General features: G+C 38.2%; 1 protein-coding gene across 1 annotated transcript; it reads right to left on the bottom strand.

Moving 5' to 3' along the window:
- Positions 1-1,100: 1,100 nt before the first annotated feature.
- eif2d (eukaryotic translation initiation factor 2D) lies at positions 1,101-13,477 on the bottom strand. Its single transcript, XM_042491924.1, has 15 exons — positions 13,247-13,477; positions 11,691-11,881; positions 11,519-11,602; positions 11,334-11,424; positions 11,147-11,254; positions 10,006-10,289; positions 9,548-9,665; positions 9,425-9,470; positions 9,223-9,329; positions 8,945-9,100; positions 6,607-6,696; positions 6,167-6,262; positions 3,747-3,867; positions 1,404-1,578; positions 1,101-1,299 (listed from the first exon to the last, which is right to left on the bottom strand). The coding sequence occupies exons 1-15, from the start codon at positions 13,300-13,302 to the stop codon at positions 1,229-1,231; spliced, it is 1,794 nt and encodes a 597-aa protein (XP_042347858.1). The 5' UTR covers positions 13,303-13,477; the 3' UTR covers positions 1,101-1,228.
- Between the last annotated feature and the right edge of the window lie 1,733 nt (positions 13,478-15,210).

Consider the following 15,210-nt stretch of genomic DNA (forward strand, 5'->3'; position numbering starts at 1 on the left):
ATTTGAGGAGCTTGGAGGAATTTAAGACAGGAGAATTATTAAAAGTCCTTTGGTGTGGTGATGTGAAATACTGCTGCCTTGAATTTCAAAAACACTGCATAAAATACTGTCTTGTTTAAAACAGGTTTGCTGCTTTTCATTGTATCCATGTTTCTTTGTTTACTGCAGTGTTTTGAACAAAACAAAATGACATGCTTGTAAATGTGCTATTTATTGTTTGTTTATTTGGACTTTCAGGTATACCACCATATACCAGGTATAACCTCATAGTGACTGAACACCGGGCGAGGGAAGACTTGCCTGGACCTTATTACCAGCACTGTGGGTCCCTTACACAACACCCTTGATCCTGAACTGTTTCAGTGGAGCTTCCAGATGTGAATGTGAAAAATATAGGTTAAGAGTTGCTTTTGAGAGGTACCGACTGACCTTAGAGTTAACGCACAGATTATAAATCGTAACGTCCGTTTATGTCCATCTGGGTACCTTCCATATCATTCCCCGTCTCTCCCTCCCCCCTCATTTCCTGTCAAATTGTATAACATGTTTGTCTTCATAGTGAAGTTGAGCTTCGAACTTTTGTAAACATAATGCCATCACTTCATCATTTGATCCATTTGATGTCAAAATTAACATATCAATTCTTGAGTTATGGGGGGAAGCGACATGTTTTGTGAGGTCAGGTCACAGTGACCTTCACCTTTAACCACCAAAATCTAATTAGTTCATCCTTGAGTCCACTTGAACATCTGTGCCAAATTTCAAGAAATTTCCTTGAGATGTTATTAAAATATCACATTCATGGGAATGGAATTGACGGATGGAAACATCATTAATTTGGCCGCCGGTGCAGAGGCATTAAAAATTAAGAAGGAGTTGCTACATTTAAAACTTTGCTGTTTTCAAAAATTATGAAAGATGTGTATATATTGTAAAAACTGAACACTGAATAGTCACTCTTTTTTGAGAACTCACCATGTGATTTTAAAATATTTCATTTTAAATAAAAAATGTTCTGAAAAACATCAAACCAAAATTCCAGAAATTAAGTCAAATCATTAAACTTCTTTTTTATAAACAAAAAAACACAACAAAATTGCTTCATTCATCAACCTCTAGAAGATGACAGTGAACCACTTTTATTTCACAAATTGTCAATGGTTGGTTGTTGTGTTGACATATAATAAAGCAGCTTTAAACACAGTGAATGGTAAAGTAGGTTGAAATGTTACTTCTTCTTGCCACCTTTTGGAGCTTTGTCTAGTCCTTGGATGTACTTGCGCGGAATTTGATAATGATCTGAAATAAAAATAAAAGATTAGACAAAATGAATTTATTTGTTCAACTAAACAAAGCAATTGGGAAACACTGTAAGATACTTCAAGTATTATTAAGTTCCAAACCTAGCAGCAAATTGCCGACTTGAAAAATCTGGTTGCCTTGGATCTGGACCAGGACTTTATCCTTAGATCCAGGGACGGGCTGTAAGACAGAGCTGGCCTGGACTCTGTGCTGCAAAGCAGAGGCCACTGCTGCAGGATCCAAACCATACACTTCCAGATTCTTTATTAGAGTGACCTACAGAGAGCACATGGAAACAATTAGAGCTAGTACAGCCAAATAATATATCTGATTTTATCGTGCCAAGAAGTGTACTGCAGTACAGAAATGATAAATGTGTTTTTAAGTTCATTTATAAACAACTAGGTCTGCACCTAACAATTATTTTTTTATGGATTAATCTATCGATATTTTTCCGATTAATCGACTTTTCTATAGTTTTTTAATTGATCTAACTATTATTTTTTTTATTACTCAAATATAACTACAAATTCACTTAAAATAACATTTTAAAACTTGTTATACACTGCAGGGCATTATTCCCCATCAAAAAATAGCCCAGTCTTAACTGGTAATATGTGTTTTACAGTCTATATAAAGTCTCTCCAAAATAAAATTAATGCAAGAGCTTCTTACACTAAAATTCAAGATACTTTTAGGAGGAGTAACAAAACAGTTACTCTTTGTTACAGTAACAAATCTAGCAGTCCAACAAAACATCTTATAGTAAAATTAGTGCAATTTGAATAACACTATAACTTTTCTCCAACAGAAATAATTAATGTAATCGATAACGTCGATTACGTCAATGCATCGCTGCAGCCCTATGAACAACACCACTATTACATTATTTGTATAAACAGAAAGGTCTGTAAACTTAATATTTCCTAATGAAATGTCCCTTAAGTATAAGTTGATTTATCATCATCAGATTTTTGGCCACACTATCAGGGTGACTCCAGGGCTTTGCTGTTAGTCAGTCGGTCCACGACTCCAGTCCGGACAAATATGTCAACAACAATTAAATGGTCTGCCATAAGATATCACACAGACATTCATGGTGCCCCAAAAAGAAACCACATACTTTTGGTGGACCACTCATTTTTGACCTAGTGCCATTATGAGGTTGATATTTGTGAATAAAAATTCTTATGCCTCCCTCAGGACGAATTGCAACAATCTAAAAACCCCTTTAGCCAGAGTTGTACTTTGTTTTTACTACAAAATGGCAAAACTCAGATGCTAACACACTTAAAGTAGGGGCTCTATGTGAAATTGAGAGCGTATGGATTGTCTGAACATGGTTCTCAACACGGAGGTAGCTGAGCAAGCATCTGGCAGCTAACGGTGCCAATTCATAAACAGCGCTGAACAATGTCAGCGTGCTGTCAAGAGCCGATGGTGCTAACCAGGAGAGAACCAGAGGGTGGGTGCTACGCTTCTACGTCAATACCAACCCCGTATCAGCTTTAACCACCATACAAAAAAAGGGGAGGTGGAGGTGATGAGCTAGCTGTGGGATACAAACATGCACTACTATGCAAATATGGTCATATTGGCTTTCACAAAAAAACCACAGAGAAGTTACGTTCATAACACATACAGAGGGAGCGTGAGTTCATTCTCTGCTCAGGACGCCATTGCTCCACTTTCTGGTTTCGAATTATTCTCTGAATGTTAAACTTTACCTTGAACTTAAGATGGTTAACATGGCAAACAATTATAAATGCTAAAAATCATGTTGGCATTGTCATTTTTTTGGCATATTAAAGTTGGCATTTAGCTCAAAGTACCACTGTGACTTACTACAGCCCAAGATCCCAGGAAGTCTGCCAGACTTTGAAGCTAGTTTTTGTGGCGAAACTGTGGAATTACATTTGTCACGTGATGCCTTGTGGCCGGAAAATACTCATTCCCATTAACTTACATGGATAAAGAGAGGCAAATCAGTGGAGACATTTTCAGAGCATCGTAACTCCTGCGAAATGACTCTTTTCACTATCAGAATTTGTTCCATTCTGTTCATTAACATTTGGATAGTCAAGGATAGATGCATGATTGAATTATTTTATCCTAATTCATGTTAGCAGAGGTTTAAACAAGAAGTAGTCAGCTTGGGCGGTGGAAGTCTCTCATGTGCGTGCTCTCAGCATCACACAGCGTGGAAGCAGTGCCAATCATGAGAGTAATTTTATACGTGGCAGTTGAACCTTTTTTTGCTTCATGCGCCACTGAACAACTTTCATAGGAATGAAGTGGGCCCACCTCCAATGCTGTCTCCAGTTCTCTTTATACAATTATGGTATGGTCTGTCGTGCCGCTAATATAGCTGTACTCTTATTAAACTCTACTGGTAAGTGCTGATCACAGCTGGTAATACAGGGGACTGTGGTAAGAGTTGTCACCTTTTTATTGGAGCCTCGAGAAGCCACGGAGATGTCTATGGGCTCAATGTGGCCCTTTTTTGTTATGGGTGCTTGTCCAGGGAACACAACTTGATAGCACTCCTGCATTCTTCCCAACGTCCTGCGGGAAAATGAGGTGGCATTCTTTAACTTTCACCAGAGGTTAGATGACAGAGATATGGAGACTGACAAGGACACTGATGAATTGGGTAGTACAATGCCGAAGTGCCAAAAATTGCAGTTCCTCTAATGGCTCAAAAAGCAAGTCATTCCCCAGAGACCCCCATGTTAAATTGTCAGACTTTCACAAATCAACTTTCAAATTCATTATATTGATAAAGTTGCACTCAAACCTGTATAAATGTGAATTTCAATGTAAATATCAATATATATCTTGCACTCCAAACATTCTTGTATATAACTTTAATTCCATGGTTCTGTTTCTTGCACTGTTACACTGTTACTTGTGTTACTTGTTTTGTTTTGCACTGTAAGACTCGTACTTTTTATATTTTATATTTTATATTTGTATCTTCTATTTAATCTGTTTTCTTTTTCTATATTCATGTTGCACCAACCCACCAGAACAAATTCCTCGTATTGTGTTAACTATACCTGGCAATAAATCTTTTTCTGATTCTGATTCTGATTCTGATAAATTGCGACATTATTTGTCCATCAAATTAACCTGAATAATAAAACTGAGGTCAGTTCTAATCATCATTGAGCTCAACATGACAACATGGATAATGAAGCCAGTAATTCTTTACGAAGTTAATAAAAATGGTTGAAATAGCAAAGCATGTGAGGTCTTTGTCTTTTTTCAACCAGTACAATGGAATCCCTAAGAAACTGATTACTTCTACCAAAACTATGTTGTAATTAAAGTCCCTGCCTCAACACAATCATAATGTTCTAGTTTCATCATGCCTTAAGTGAACTTTGCTATGTTGTCATTTCTTCACAGTGCATCTTGTTTTTCCTGAAACCAGATGTTGTCAAACTTCAGAGACAATGCATTATTGTTGTTTACAAATCTGATCTGGAATATGGATTTGCAATAAGATGTTTATTTTAATCTGCATCCAACCTGCAATAAAATGATGACTGTCTCCCTCTGCCTGCATTACATTGTATTCACATGTTGCAGTAACACGTCAATTTATAAATCTTCTTCTTGATTAATTGTTGATCTATAAAAATCAACAGGATGCACTGTGTCGTTGATATAATGTTAATATATTTGCATAATAATGCATGCACACCCTTTTAAAAAGTAGTTCCGTTTTGATTCTTAAAAATATTCAAACATTGGAATTTAATGTAGTTTTCAAAGTAATCAAACCAATACTGAAATTCCTTTATGGAAGTAGGCCAAAATGACTCAGTTTGAAAGTTAATGCAAATTTTGGACAAAACAATCAAACAAAACCAGGTGATGCCTCTTTTGAATAGACAAGCCAAGTGATGCTCTGGGAAACTCACATTTTTAGCAATCCAAGGATGGATGGCCTGGGAGCTTGGCTTGCAGATTTGAGGAGCGGAGGGCGATTTTATTTGAGGGTTAAACTTAAAACAAAAGACTTCTTGGCTAGTTGCCATGGGTTAGCAAGCAAATCACTATCAGGACTGTGCCTCTTCCATTCCAAAAGTGCAGCTGCATGCTACCATTAAACTAAGCTGTTTTGTCCTCTATGTATTGTTTTGTTTTTCTTCTAACTCACGCAAGTAGGCGGAGGGGAGAGAAAAAAAGAGGGACATTTCTATTCCTAAGTCCTGTCATGGTCAGGAAAACCCTGCTGTTTATTCTGGCATCATGTCAGTGACATTCTAACAGAAACAAACACATAATAATAACAAGGTCAGCAAAATGATCAAGGTCATGTCCATATATCGGGCATTAAGTCGATATTATAACACACCTTTTCAAGCCGGCATATTTGGTCTGATTTTATGGTGACACACACATCTTGATTTGCACTGATGATGATTTCATTATAATGATTTTATGCCTAGTTATTTATGACAATGTTTCAAAGTTATTATATTAACTTAATGCTGTTCATTAGTGATTGTTTGACTTTAAGATCTATGGAAGCATTGCTGCTTGTTTTTGACTGTGTCTTGTAAAGTGTCCTTGAGTGCTTAGGAAGGCAACTATAAAAAAAATGTATTATTATTAATATTATTTCTACTATTGTGACAGGCCATTTTCTGCTGTGAATTTGGGCATTTTAACATAGCATTGACTCACTTTTATAGCCAGCCTCACGTGGCCATTTGAGGAACTGCAGTTTTTGTCACTTTAGGATTAGCTTAATTTTTTTTAGTTTTGGGTATACCTAATCAAATTGCAACATTTATATTTTAACCCTACATGGTTCCTAAAATAAATACATACATAAGAAATCAGTCTTTACCTGCTAAAGAGGTCATCCCACTTGAGAAACTGGACCTCCTGGTACTCTGATTTTTCCAGCAAGCAGTCACACAGAGTCGGGTTTATGGTCACATAGCTGTTAACAAAGAAGGAAAACACTGAAAAAAGCACTTCATAGACTGGAAGCATTGCACTCAACAGGAAATATGCTGCTTTGTTTACATTTTTAACATTTTGGCCATTTATAAAAACATCACATGATCTGGGGTCAGCTCTAGCCATTAAGGCTGCCTTTTCATTAATTCACCCAGTTGTGAAAAAAATGGCAGGGTGGTTATGTTTAAACTCAAGCAGAGCTCTGTGCTTTCAGAGGTGTTCAATCACAGAGGATCTTCCTGCTCTTTTGACAGCTGACTGACACGCAGTATTTGTTTTTCCAACACACTAAGGTCCTTTTATTGAATGTATACATCTGCTTACTTCTTATTGTTTTCATCCACCAGTTCATTCGTCTTCACATACTCTGTGACAATATGTCTCACTTCAGCAGGCTGCAGTATTGTTCCTTTCCTGTCGGGTCAAGCACAAATAAGTATCAGAATAAATGTGCATGTTGGAGAAATGTACCAATATATCTTCAGCTTACAGCATTTTAAAGACTCCTGCAGTGCTACTGAATTTCATCTGCTGAATTAAAAAAACAAAGACAGAGCTGGCCAAAACAGACTATTTGAAATAATCGATTCTATGTACTTAATGAGAAGTTTATAGCAAGGGCAACGTCACACAACACAGCATTTAAACACTAGTTTACATGCCTGTCCCAACATGAAGTTTAATGCAAATGTAAACTGGTAATATGAGAAGCACATAATAGCAAACTAGGTAAACTGTTTTTCGTATGGCAGGTATGTGCAACACAGCTAAAGATGTACTGACTGGAAAACTTAACAGATCAGTAAAAACAAAAAAAAAGCCCAAAAAACGTGTCCCATTTTAAAGATGAAAAAGTGCTGGAGCTGTCAGTAAAGATGCCAAATGATGATTTATGAGCGCCTAAAGGCCTGTGTACACATAGCATTTTTTTTTCTTCTGAGCGCCGGCGTCTTTTTTCACGTTCCCAATGAGGAGAGAGCATATGCGGCTGCATGCAGCTGCCTAGAGAAAAGGCACCGCACCCAGTGTGTTTTTTCAGTGCACTCTGACTTCTTTGTGCAACTGCTGTGACCAGAAAGAACAGAAATGCACATTTGAGAGAGCATATCAACCAGCGGGCACTGAGTGTTGCTGGTTTGCTTTTATCTCCATATGCTTTGTAAGCTTGTTGTTTACTGTGTAATCATCCCTCTGTTGATGTAGCATTACACTAGCTATCCAGCTACAGCCAGCACCTCCATATAGGCAAACTAGGCTGTTGCCTTCGGCAGCACTTTAGCAAGGGTGGCAAAATGTGTGCCAACTATTCATGATTGAAATCGTGCAGTAACCAATAGCGGTAACTGCAGGCTCCTAGCATACCTGGCTACACTTTCTGTAAGTACAATGAATTGTTTAAAAAACAAAACAAAACACATGAATGAGAGGATGAGGGAGCAGGTACCATTACTGCCTGAGAGTTTTCTGTGGGTCATTGTAGTCAGATGTTAACAAATGAAGCGAGTCTGAAAAGGCCCTGTCCCTGGTTTATTCAGCCTGCAGGATGTTATGTTTTGCTTCTGGTTTAAACTTTGTTTTTGGAAGTGAGAGAAAGTAAGCTCTTGCAAGAGACGTGTTGAAGACTGGAAAATTTTAATCAAGCATTTCTGGGGTCCATGAAAAATCAGCTGAGCAGAAGAATGTTTTCGTGACTGGAAAGAGATTACATAAGTTTGGCTTTGCAAAACATTGCGTATACTCATGAAAGGTGAGCTTTAGTTGTTTTCTAGTCTTTAAGATGCAGTCTGCAGGTCATGTGTTTTTGATACACAATTGCAAACAGGAAAGTAGTATATAGTAGAGAGATTTGCAAAGGTATTTTTTTGTTTGAAGAGCTGAATTTGTATTATTTTTGAAAAATAGCTGTGTTGTCACCACTCTGCTGTATTGAATTCTGAAGCAGGTTAATGAACTTATTATGAAGATCTATTTGGTGTATTATTTGTAGCATATATGGGTTCACAAACTCTCTGCATGATAAGTCATGCACACTTTGATATTGGTGACACTTTGTTGTTACTGTTATTTGCTTTTTGTGTATGGCAAATTGACCTTTGTGTGTTATTACTGGTATGGCACAATGCAAAAAGAGGGGCAGCCTACTTGTTTTTTGACTAGAGTGGCAAAAGTAAATGCACTGGCCCCATACTTAGCCAACTTTTGTGTCAAGGTGTTGTTTGTAAAGAAACAAAACTTACGCGCAGCACGCATTTAAAAAAGTGCTGGGAGCATATTTTGAAGTGCCCTGCCACAGCTTTTCTGTTGAAAAAAAATGCAATGTGGACACACGCCCTAGGATTTCAATTTACTGGTCATTAAAGGGAAAATAAAATGAGTTTCTACAAGGGAGCATTAAATCAGTAAACAAGGGAGTGATTTTAGAAGAGCCTGAGATTAGGACTTGTGTGACTTTCTATCATGAGAAAATTGTCGACAGAGGTCGAGGTCAGCTACAGAGCAGCCCTACTGGAGAACTTGAGATTCAGTGTCACATTCAAGAAAACATGAAACTTATGGATGCTTGCTGATTCACAAACTTCAACACTTCCGGCTACGTCCCCCTACGGTCTGAACCGTGCAAACATGTGGACGCATCAAGTGGCCTGGTTAGGAAAACACACACCTCTTTTTTGCATCCAGAAAGAGAGGCTCCAGTCGAGCCGACACAGAGTACAGAGTTGTGATCTCTGGAGGATGGTACGGAGGTTCTCCTTCCCCTCCATCCTGCACTTTAACCACTTCAACATCAGTCTCCTCAGGAACTTTGAAGGAGCGCAGTCTATGAAGAATGTAAAGCAAGAAAAAACAAAAACAAGAGGGCTAGTCAGTTTGAATGTGGGTGGGCTGTTAGTTTGAATCACAACCAGGAATTTCTTTAAGTTGGGGCAGGGCTTAGCTCACTCTTGATTTTTCCAGTCCACCTCCACAATGCTCTCCACACCCTTGGTCAGTTCTTTCACTCGCACGAGGTTATGCTGCTTCTGCATTGCCTGTAGGAACTTTGACAGCTGTTGGAAAAAAAAACCAAAAAAAAAAACAGATGAAGCTATAAATTAAGTCTTTTTATGTGAGTAAAATGCAACATTGTGGACATCTTATATACCTTTTTATAGCTGGATTTCTTGATATCAAGTTGTTTTCCACTTGGGCTGAAATAACACAAGATGTTTTTAGTACTATATTTAACTCCTCCTCAGCACATCTTAAAAGATGAACTGTACTTTACCAGCAGGAGAACATGTGGTTGCGGAGGAAAGTGCTGGTCAGCAGGGGGAGCTCCGACTTCTTCACCTTGCTCTTGAGAGCATGGAGAAAACACTGCAGCAGCAGGGCATCCATTATCTCTGTAACATCAGGGTTTGACCTGGGTCACATCCTCTTCTCTCTGAACACGCTCCCATTTTGCCACATCAGAAAATCTTATCCTCCAGTTGAATTAACAAAACATAAAATTGACAAAAACAGCTCGGCGAGCCCTCAGGCCTGCCCTGCAATCATTTAGCAGTGAATGTCTCAAATTGATTTAAATTGGGGATTAGAGTTCTTATGAAGCTTATGAGTCTTAATAAAAGCCAATTCAGTACAACTGGCGCTAGGTACTTCAAAGCCGAATCTACAACTTCAAAGACTTCCTTATTTAAAGACATTGTAACAATTGATGGGAGGTGTGACTAAATCTGGTACCTTGGGGCATTTTCTGGTCATCCTGGCTCCCCTCCTCTTCCTCATTGCTCTTTTCACCCTTCTCCTCCTCCGGCTCAGTCAGACTCAGCTTCTCAATAACAAAGCAGGCTTCGTCCGTGGCCGTGTCACCGGCGGGATTCTGCTCCACCTCCGCACAGTTCTCAGCCACAACCTCCTCCTTCTCTTCTTCTATCTTATCCACCTCATATTCCTCTCCAGTCACCTCTTGCCCTTCATTCCCTGCATCTGGTAAAGATGGAGGACCTGACTTGTCTCCAAAAGCCCTAAAAAGAGGGTAAAACCACATGTGTAAAGTGTATAGCTGTACAGTGATCCTGTGTATAAGATCATAATTTTGGCTAAAATAAGAAAATTTTTCAGAGTGCCAACTCTGCATGAGGCATTTTTTTTGGAGAGTTGTTGACCATAATAGAATCTAAAAACATGAGCTGATGACTTTGATCAATGCTGGGATATCAATATTAAAATAATAGTTCAATAAATTGGGGAAATATGTTTAGCCGCTTTCTTGCTGAGAGTTGATGACAAGATTGCTACTTCTCTTAAGCTGCATGTCTGCCAAGCAGCCTGGTTCAATTCAGTAGACATTAACACAGTTATTTTTGTGTATCCATGGTGAAAAGTTGTGGATGCTACCAGAAGCACTGTTGCTTACCGTCACTATTTTTGTAAATCTCTGTTAGGGTACTTAACACACTGATCCGACAAAAAAATTGGAGCTAGAAGCTCCACAGTCTGTTTTTTGGTCAGTTGAATCAATGCTCTTGCTGTGGTGAGTTGTGGCTGGTTTTGAAGCTTTTTTTAACCACCTAGGTGCAGACATTCCTCTGCAACGCAGGGGAAGAGGGAATACAGCAAGAGCTGGATGGAGCAGTGAGGAACAACAACCACACCCACATTTAAGTACTGTCTGCAGTGGAAAAGCTGAACAGCTCTAAGGTCTATGTATGTGTCTGTAAATGTCAGTTTTGTTTCTCAAGACCAAAAGTTTTTGGTGGAAACACAGTTTAAAGCAAACTGTATCAATCTTCTCATCTGGCACTCAGTAAGAACGTGTCAAAGTATCACTTTAAATAAAAAATGCAACACTGAAATCGGCAGGGAGATGAAAGCTACTCACCAGAGATTATCCATGTACGTGTGGAGAACACACACTCCTCTCCCTTTCATACCCGAGCTGAGCATCTCTCCTGTGGATCCTGCAGCAGTGCCGACTGCAACAGGAGCTCTGCAGTTGACCAGGAAAACAACATCACACTCAAATCTGTGAGGAACATATTCTTTCCAAATCTTTTATCGTAACCTACCTGTTACTCACTAACGTAACAGCACAGCAGTCGCCCTGTTTCACATCTGGGAGACCGCTGGGAGGCACCACCACACCTGGTAGCATTAGATCTTTTGGGAAACACGGTGTTTGTTACTTAATAATAATCCAAATGTATAAAATTATAGATCTGCCCGTGTCTTGATCTTAGAAAATAATGTGTACCTGCTCCTCCAATTAACTTTTGAAGCACAGGAGGCCATGTTCTGAATGCTGGCAGAAGAGCAGGGTAGCGCCAAAGCACATAGACTGAAAATTATAATATGACAATGCACGGTTAGAATAAGTATTTTGTCCACTCAATCACCACAATGTAACTTAACAGCCTGTTCATTACCTGTAGGATAAAGTCGTTTTTCCAGTTCAAAGAACAATGGATTTTTATGAAGAACATAAAGTGTCACGGCATCTCCCTTATGTGCATAAATCTTCACTACATTTAACTCCTCTTTGTTGGGGACCAGCTCAGACAGCTCCTCAGCAGACAGTGAAGGAAAGGCAGCAGATATGTCAGCTTTGAGCTTCCTCCTAAAGGTTGAAGCAAAAGTCTCAGTCACAGGGTAACATTATACTAGCAAAGACTACAAGTAGAGATATATGTATTTTACAGTTGCAATATTTTGAACAGTTTTCATTAAAAAAAATCGATGTGCACTGTTTTCTCTTAAACTAAATACAACCTTCTGGTGTTTTCAATCATCCAAATAATCCCATAAACCATTCCTCAGACTTTACGGCTTACTTAGCTCTTTAATACCTGAATTAGGTATTTATATCAATTTTCTTCACTAGAATATAAAACCAGAGAAAATTGGTTTGATTCTTTTCAAAAACATGGGAAACACCTTTAATGAGCCACTTGGTAGGAAATGTCCCACAAATGGCAAAAAATAAATAAATAAAAAAATAGAATTTAAAAGGTGAAAAGGAAATAGTCTGAAAATTAGGTGGGTGAGTAGGTAGGTAAGTGGGAAATGGGGGGATTATTAGATATGATCAGGAGGGTAAATGTCCAGAAAATAATATTCATAATTCTTTCAACATATTTTTTAACTATATAACACAAAAAAGAAAAAAAATAGCACTTAATTTTTTGTCATTTTCTTGGTTTTTTTTTGGAGAGGGGGTTTTAACTGACTTTTTTCTTTATGTCTTTTTTGATTATTATCAGGTAATTCTCTTTTAAGTTTTTTAATTTCTTGCAGTTTCTGGGGCCATTTCTTGTTAATTTGTTTGTCGCTCCCTCTGTGTTTCTGAAATAAATCAAGCCAATTTGCTCTTGCATCAAAGGGTTAACTGCTTACCATTTCTCATCCAGGGTCTTCCTGCTAAAGACATTTTATTTTCCTCTGATATTGTAGCGTTGTTCATGTTTGACACTGGTGAATTGCAGGCAAATATTCTGTGACTGTGCACTATTCATAACATTAGTGTGTTACAGGTGACAAAGTATTCCAGAGATAAATAGGGTGTAAATCTGGCTGATATTGCTTTTGCAGAACTGCATTAAAATTGCAGCATGAAAAATGATCCAAGATAATATAACAATGTTAAACAATATCCTCGCTAAATATGATATACTGTCAAGAATCTCACCACCTAAACTGTCAGTTTAGGTGGTGGGATTAATTACAAATACACAATAGCGAACTACAGCTAAAAACAGATATACTGCTGGGGTCTGAATCTATATAGATGCATAGACAAACTAGCTTTACCTTGTGCCAGCAACATCAGGTGGCGTCTAATATGTGGGCAGCCTTCTGATACGTTTAGCTTTTTTTAGCGGTGTTCAGAAAATCACTTGAGTACAGATTAAAATGATAAACTGTGGCTTAGATGAAATGGCGACAGTCATGAGTGTGGGTTGAGCTGACAGCAGCACTGACTCACCTGTCTGATCCTTTGATTGCGGTGTTGGACTTGACACGAAACGGTTTCGCAAACATCTTCTCAGAAAATAAAAAACTTCTGCGATGAATTCAGCATGTCCGCCTCTGACGGGGTGTGACTATTTTCAATAGATCAGCACACAAACACTCAAACAACGCCTCAATAGCAGCGAAATAGCTTAATGTGTTTCTTGTATTGGCTTTACAGTGAGCAGCTGCTCCTCGATGGGTATGGCAGTCCGTGGAATATTTATGTCCGACGTGAAACTGTACCGTGACGTTGTTAGTTCCGCAGGACAAACGAAACACAGGCATGTATGATAAAAAATGTTTTTAGTGTGTTTTTTAGGATTTTATTGTTATTATTTTATGTGTTTTTGTATTATTATTATTTTATGATATTACTATGTCAGTAATAACGTTATGTTATCCCAGTGCAAGGTGCATATACTGCGAAAACCACAGGGAGCATCCCAAAAGTGGCCATTAGAAATTGTTCACTGCTTTGTAAAAATGCTTCAAGCACAAACATAATGCTAAACAAAGTATATAAAGTATCGCTTTAAAGTTAGGTAGTCAAGAAAGAAAGGTTGAACCTTCATGAAAGAAACCAGAGAGCAAAAAAACAGACGGATAGAAATTCAAACTGACTTCATGTCCATCTAATTTCCCTAGTCTCAGATAAAGTATCCATGACATATGTCCCAATTTTTGTGCTGGTCTGTGTTTTTGTTGACATAACTGCTTGGCCCTTAGCTAACAGTTTGACAAACAAAAACGCCAACAACATTAGCATTAGCATAAGAGGGGAAACAAGCTAACGCTCTCAACTGTTTTATTATAATAATTTAAACTTTCTGTTGTTTTTATGAGGACAGGGTGTGCCTGACTTCACAATAACACGTTTCTTTTCCAGCGACATCTCCGTTTGGTTTTACAATGACATGACAGAGATTACATCTGATTAAGAGGTATTTCAGTAGTTTTAATCAAGATATAGCAGCTCACCTGTCCTCCGGTTGGCAGGTGTTGACCTGCGCAGAGGGGCGCTGTTTCACTCATTTGAGGAAATCCAAACAAAATGAAGAGGACCTGGCTGTGACAAAAAAAAGGGAGGGGATATAGTATTGTGTAATTAATAGTCCAACCGCATACATGCATCTATTGTCTGGAGCTTTAAACAATGACAAAGGACCTTTTTCACAGCAGAAATTTTACGTGTAATTGTAGTGGAGAACCACAGGTGTATTTGATAACATTATGGTCCACAATCTGGACCAAGGGCCAATTGTTGCCTTCAGACCATAAAAAAAATAAATAAACAAATTACAGATGTCTCTTTCCCTGGGATAAAGTCTTTTTGGGCATCATGTGACCTGGAGGCACTGTAGGTGTATATATAAAAATTAAATTCATTAATGTAAATGGACTTGAAAGAAACCCAAAATATAGAATTCAAAATAGAAATACAACATTACATCCAAACATAACATGGACTGAAAGATGGCAAAGATGAGAAAACACTGGACATTTGTAATTCGTGAAACATTTGATACTTTGGTTGATACCCCATTTATGTTAGTTTGTCCTGCATTATTTTTGTCTCCGTCTTGTTTTTCGTATTTTTTTGTTTGCAGTGTCCAATTTCCTGTTTGTTAAATAACTGAAGTTGTAAATATGCTTGAGCCATGTAGGCTACTGAATAGCCAAACATGAATATCTTGATCGCCCCCTGATGACTGGCTGCAGTACAGGTCATAAACCCGACTACCCCCCTGTTAGTGTATGGGACACGGGCCAAATTGGAAACTTAGAGTACATGCCAATTTTTATTTTTTTTGTGTCCGTGCAATGTCACAGACAAGCTGGAGAGCAGGTAAACAGTAGACGGCAGTAGGAACAAATGTCTTTGAAAACTTTTCAGTGGTTTCTTCGTCTCTTTATATCTCTTACTTATTCAGTCTC

This window comes from Plectropomus leopardus, chromosome 8 (genome assembly GCF_008729295.1).
Source record: "Plectropomus leopardus isolate mb chromosome 8, YSFRI_Pleo_2.0, whole genome shotgun sequence".
Classification (NCBI taxonomy): domain Eukaryota; kingdom Metazoa; phylum Chordata; class Actinopteri; order Perciformes; family Serranidae; genus Plectropomus; species Plectropomus leopardus.

Coding starts and splice junctions, on each gene's coding strand:
- eif2d (XM_042491924.1), bottom strand. CDS start 13,302: ATGTTTGCGAAACCGTTTCGTGTCAAGTCCAACACCGCAATCAAAGGA. Junction 11,255..11,333: donor GTTACGTTAGTGAGTAACAG/GTAGGTTACGAT, acceptor GGTCAACTGCAG/AGCTCCTGTTGCAGTCGGCA. Junction 3,868..6,166: donor TGGGATGACCTCTTTAGCAG/GTAAAGACTGAT, acceptor ATTTTCCCGCAG/GACGTTGGGAAGAATGCAGG.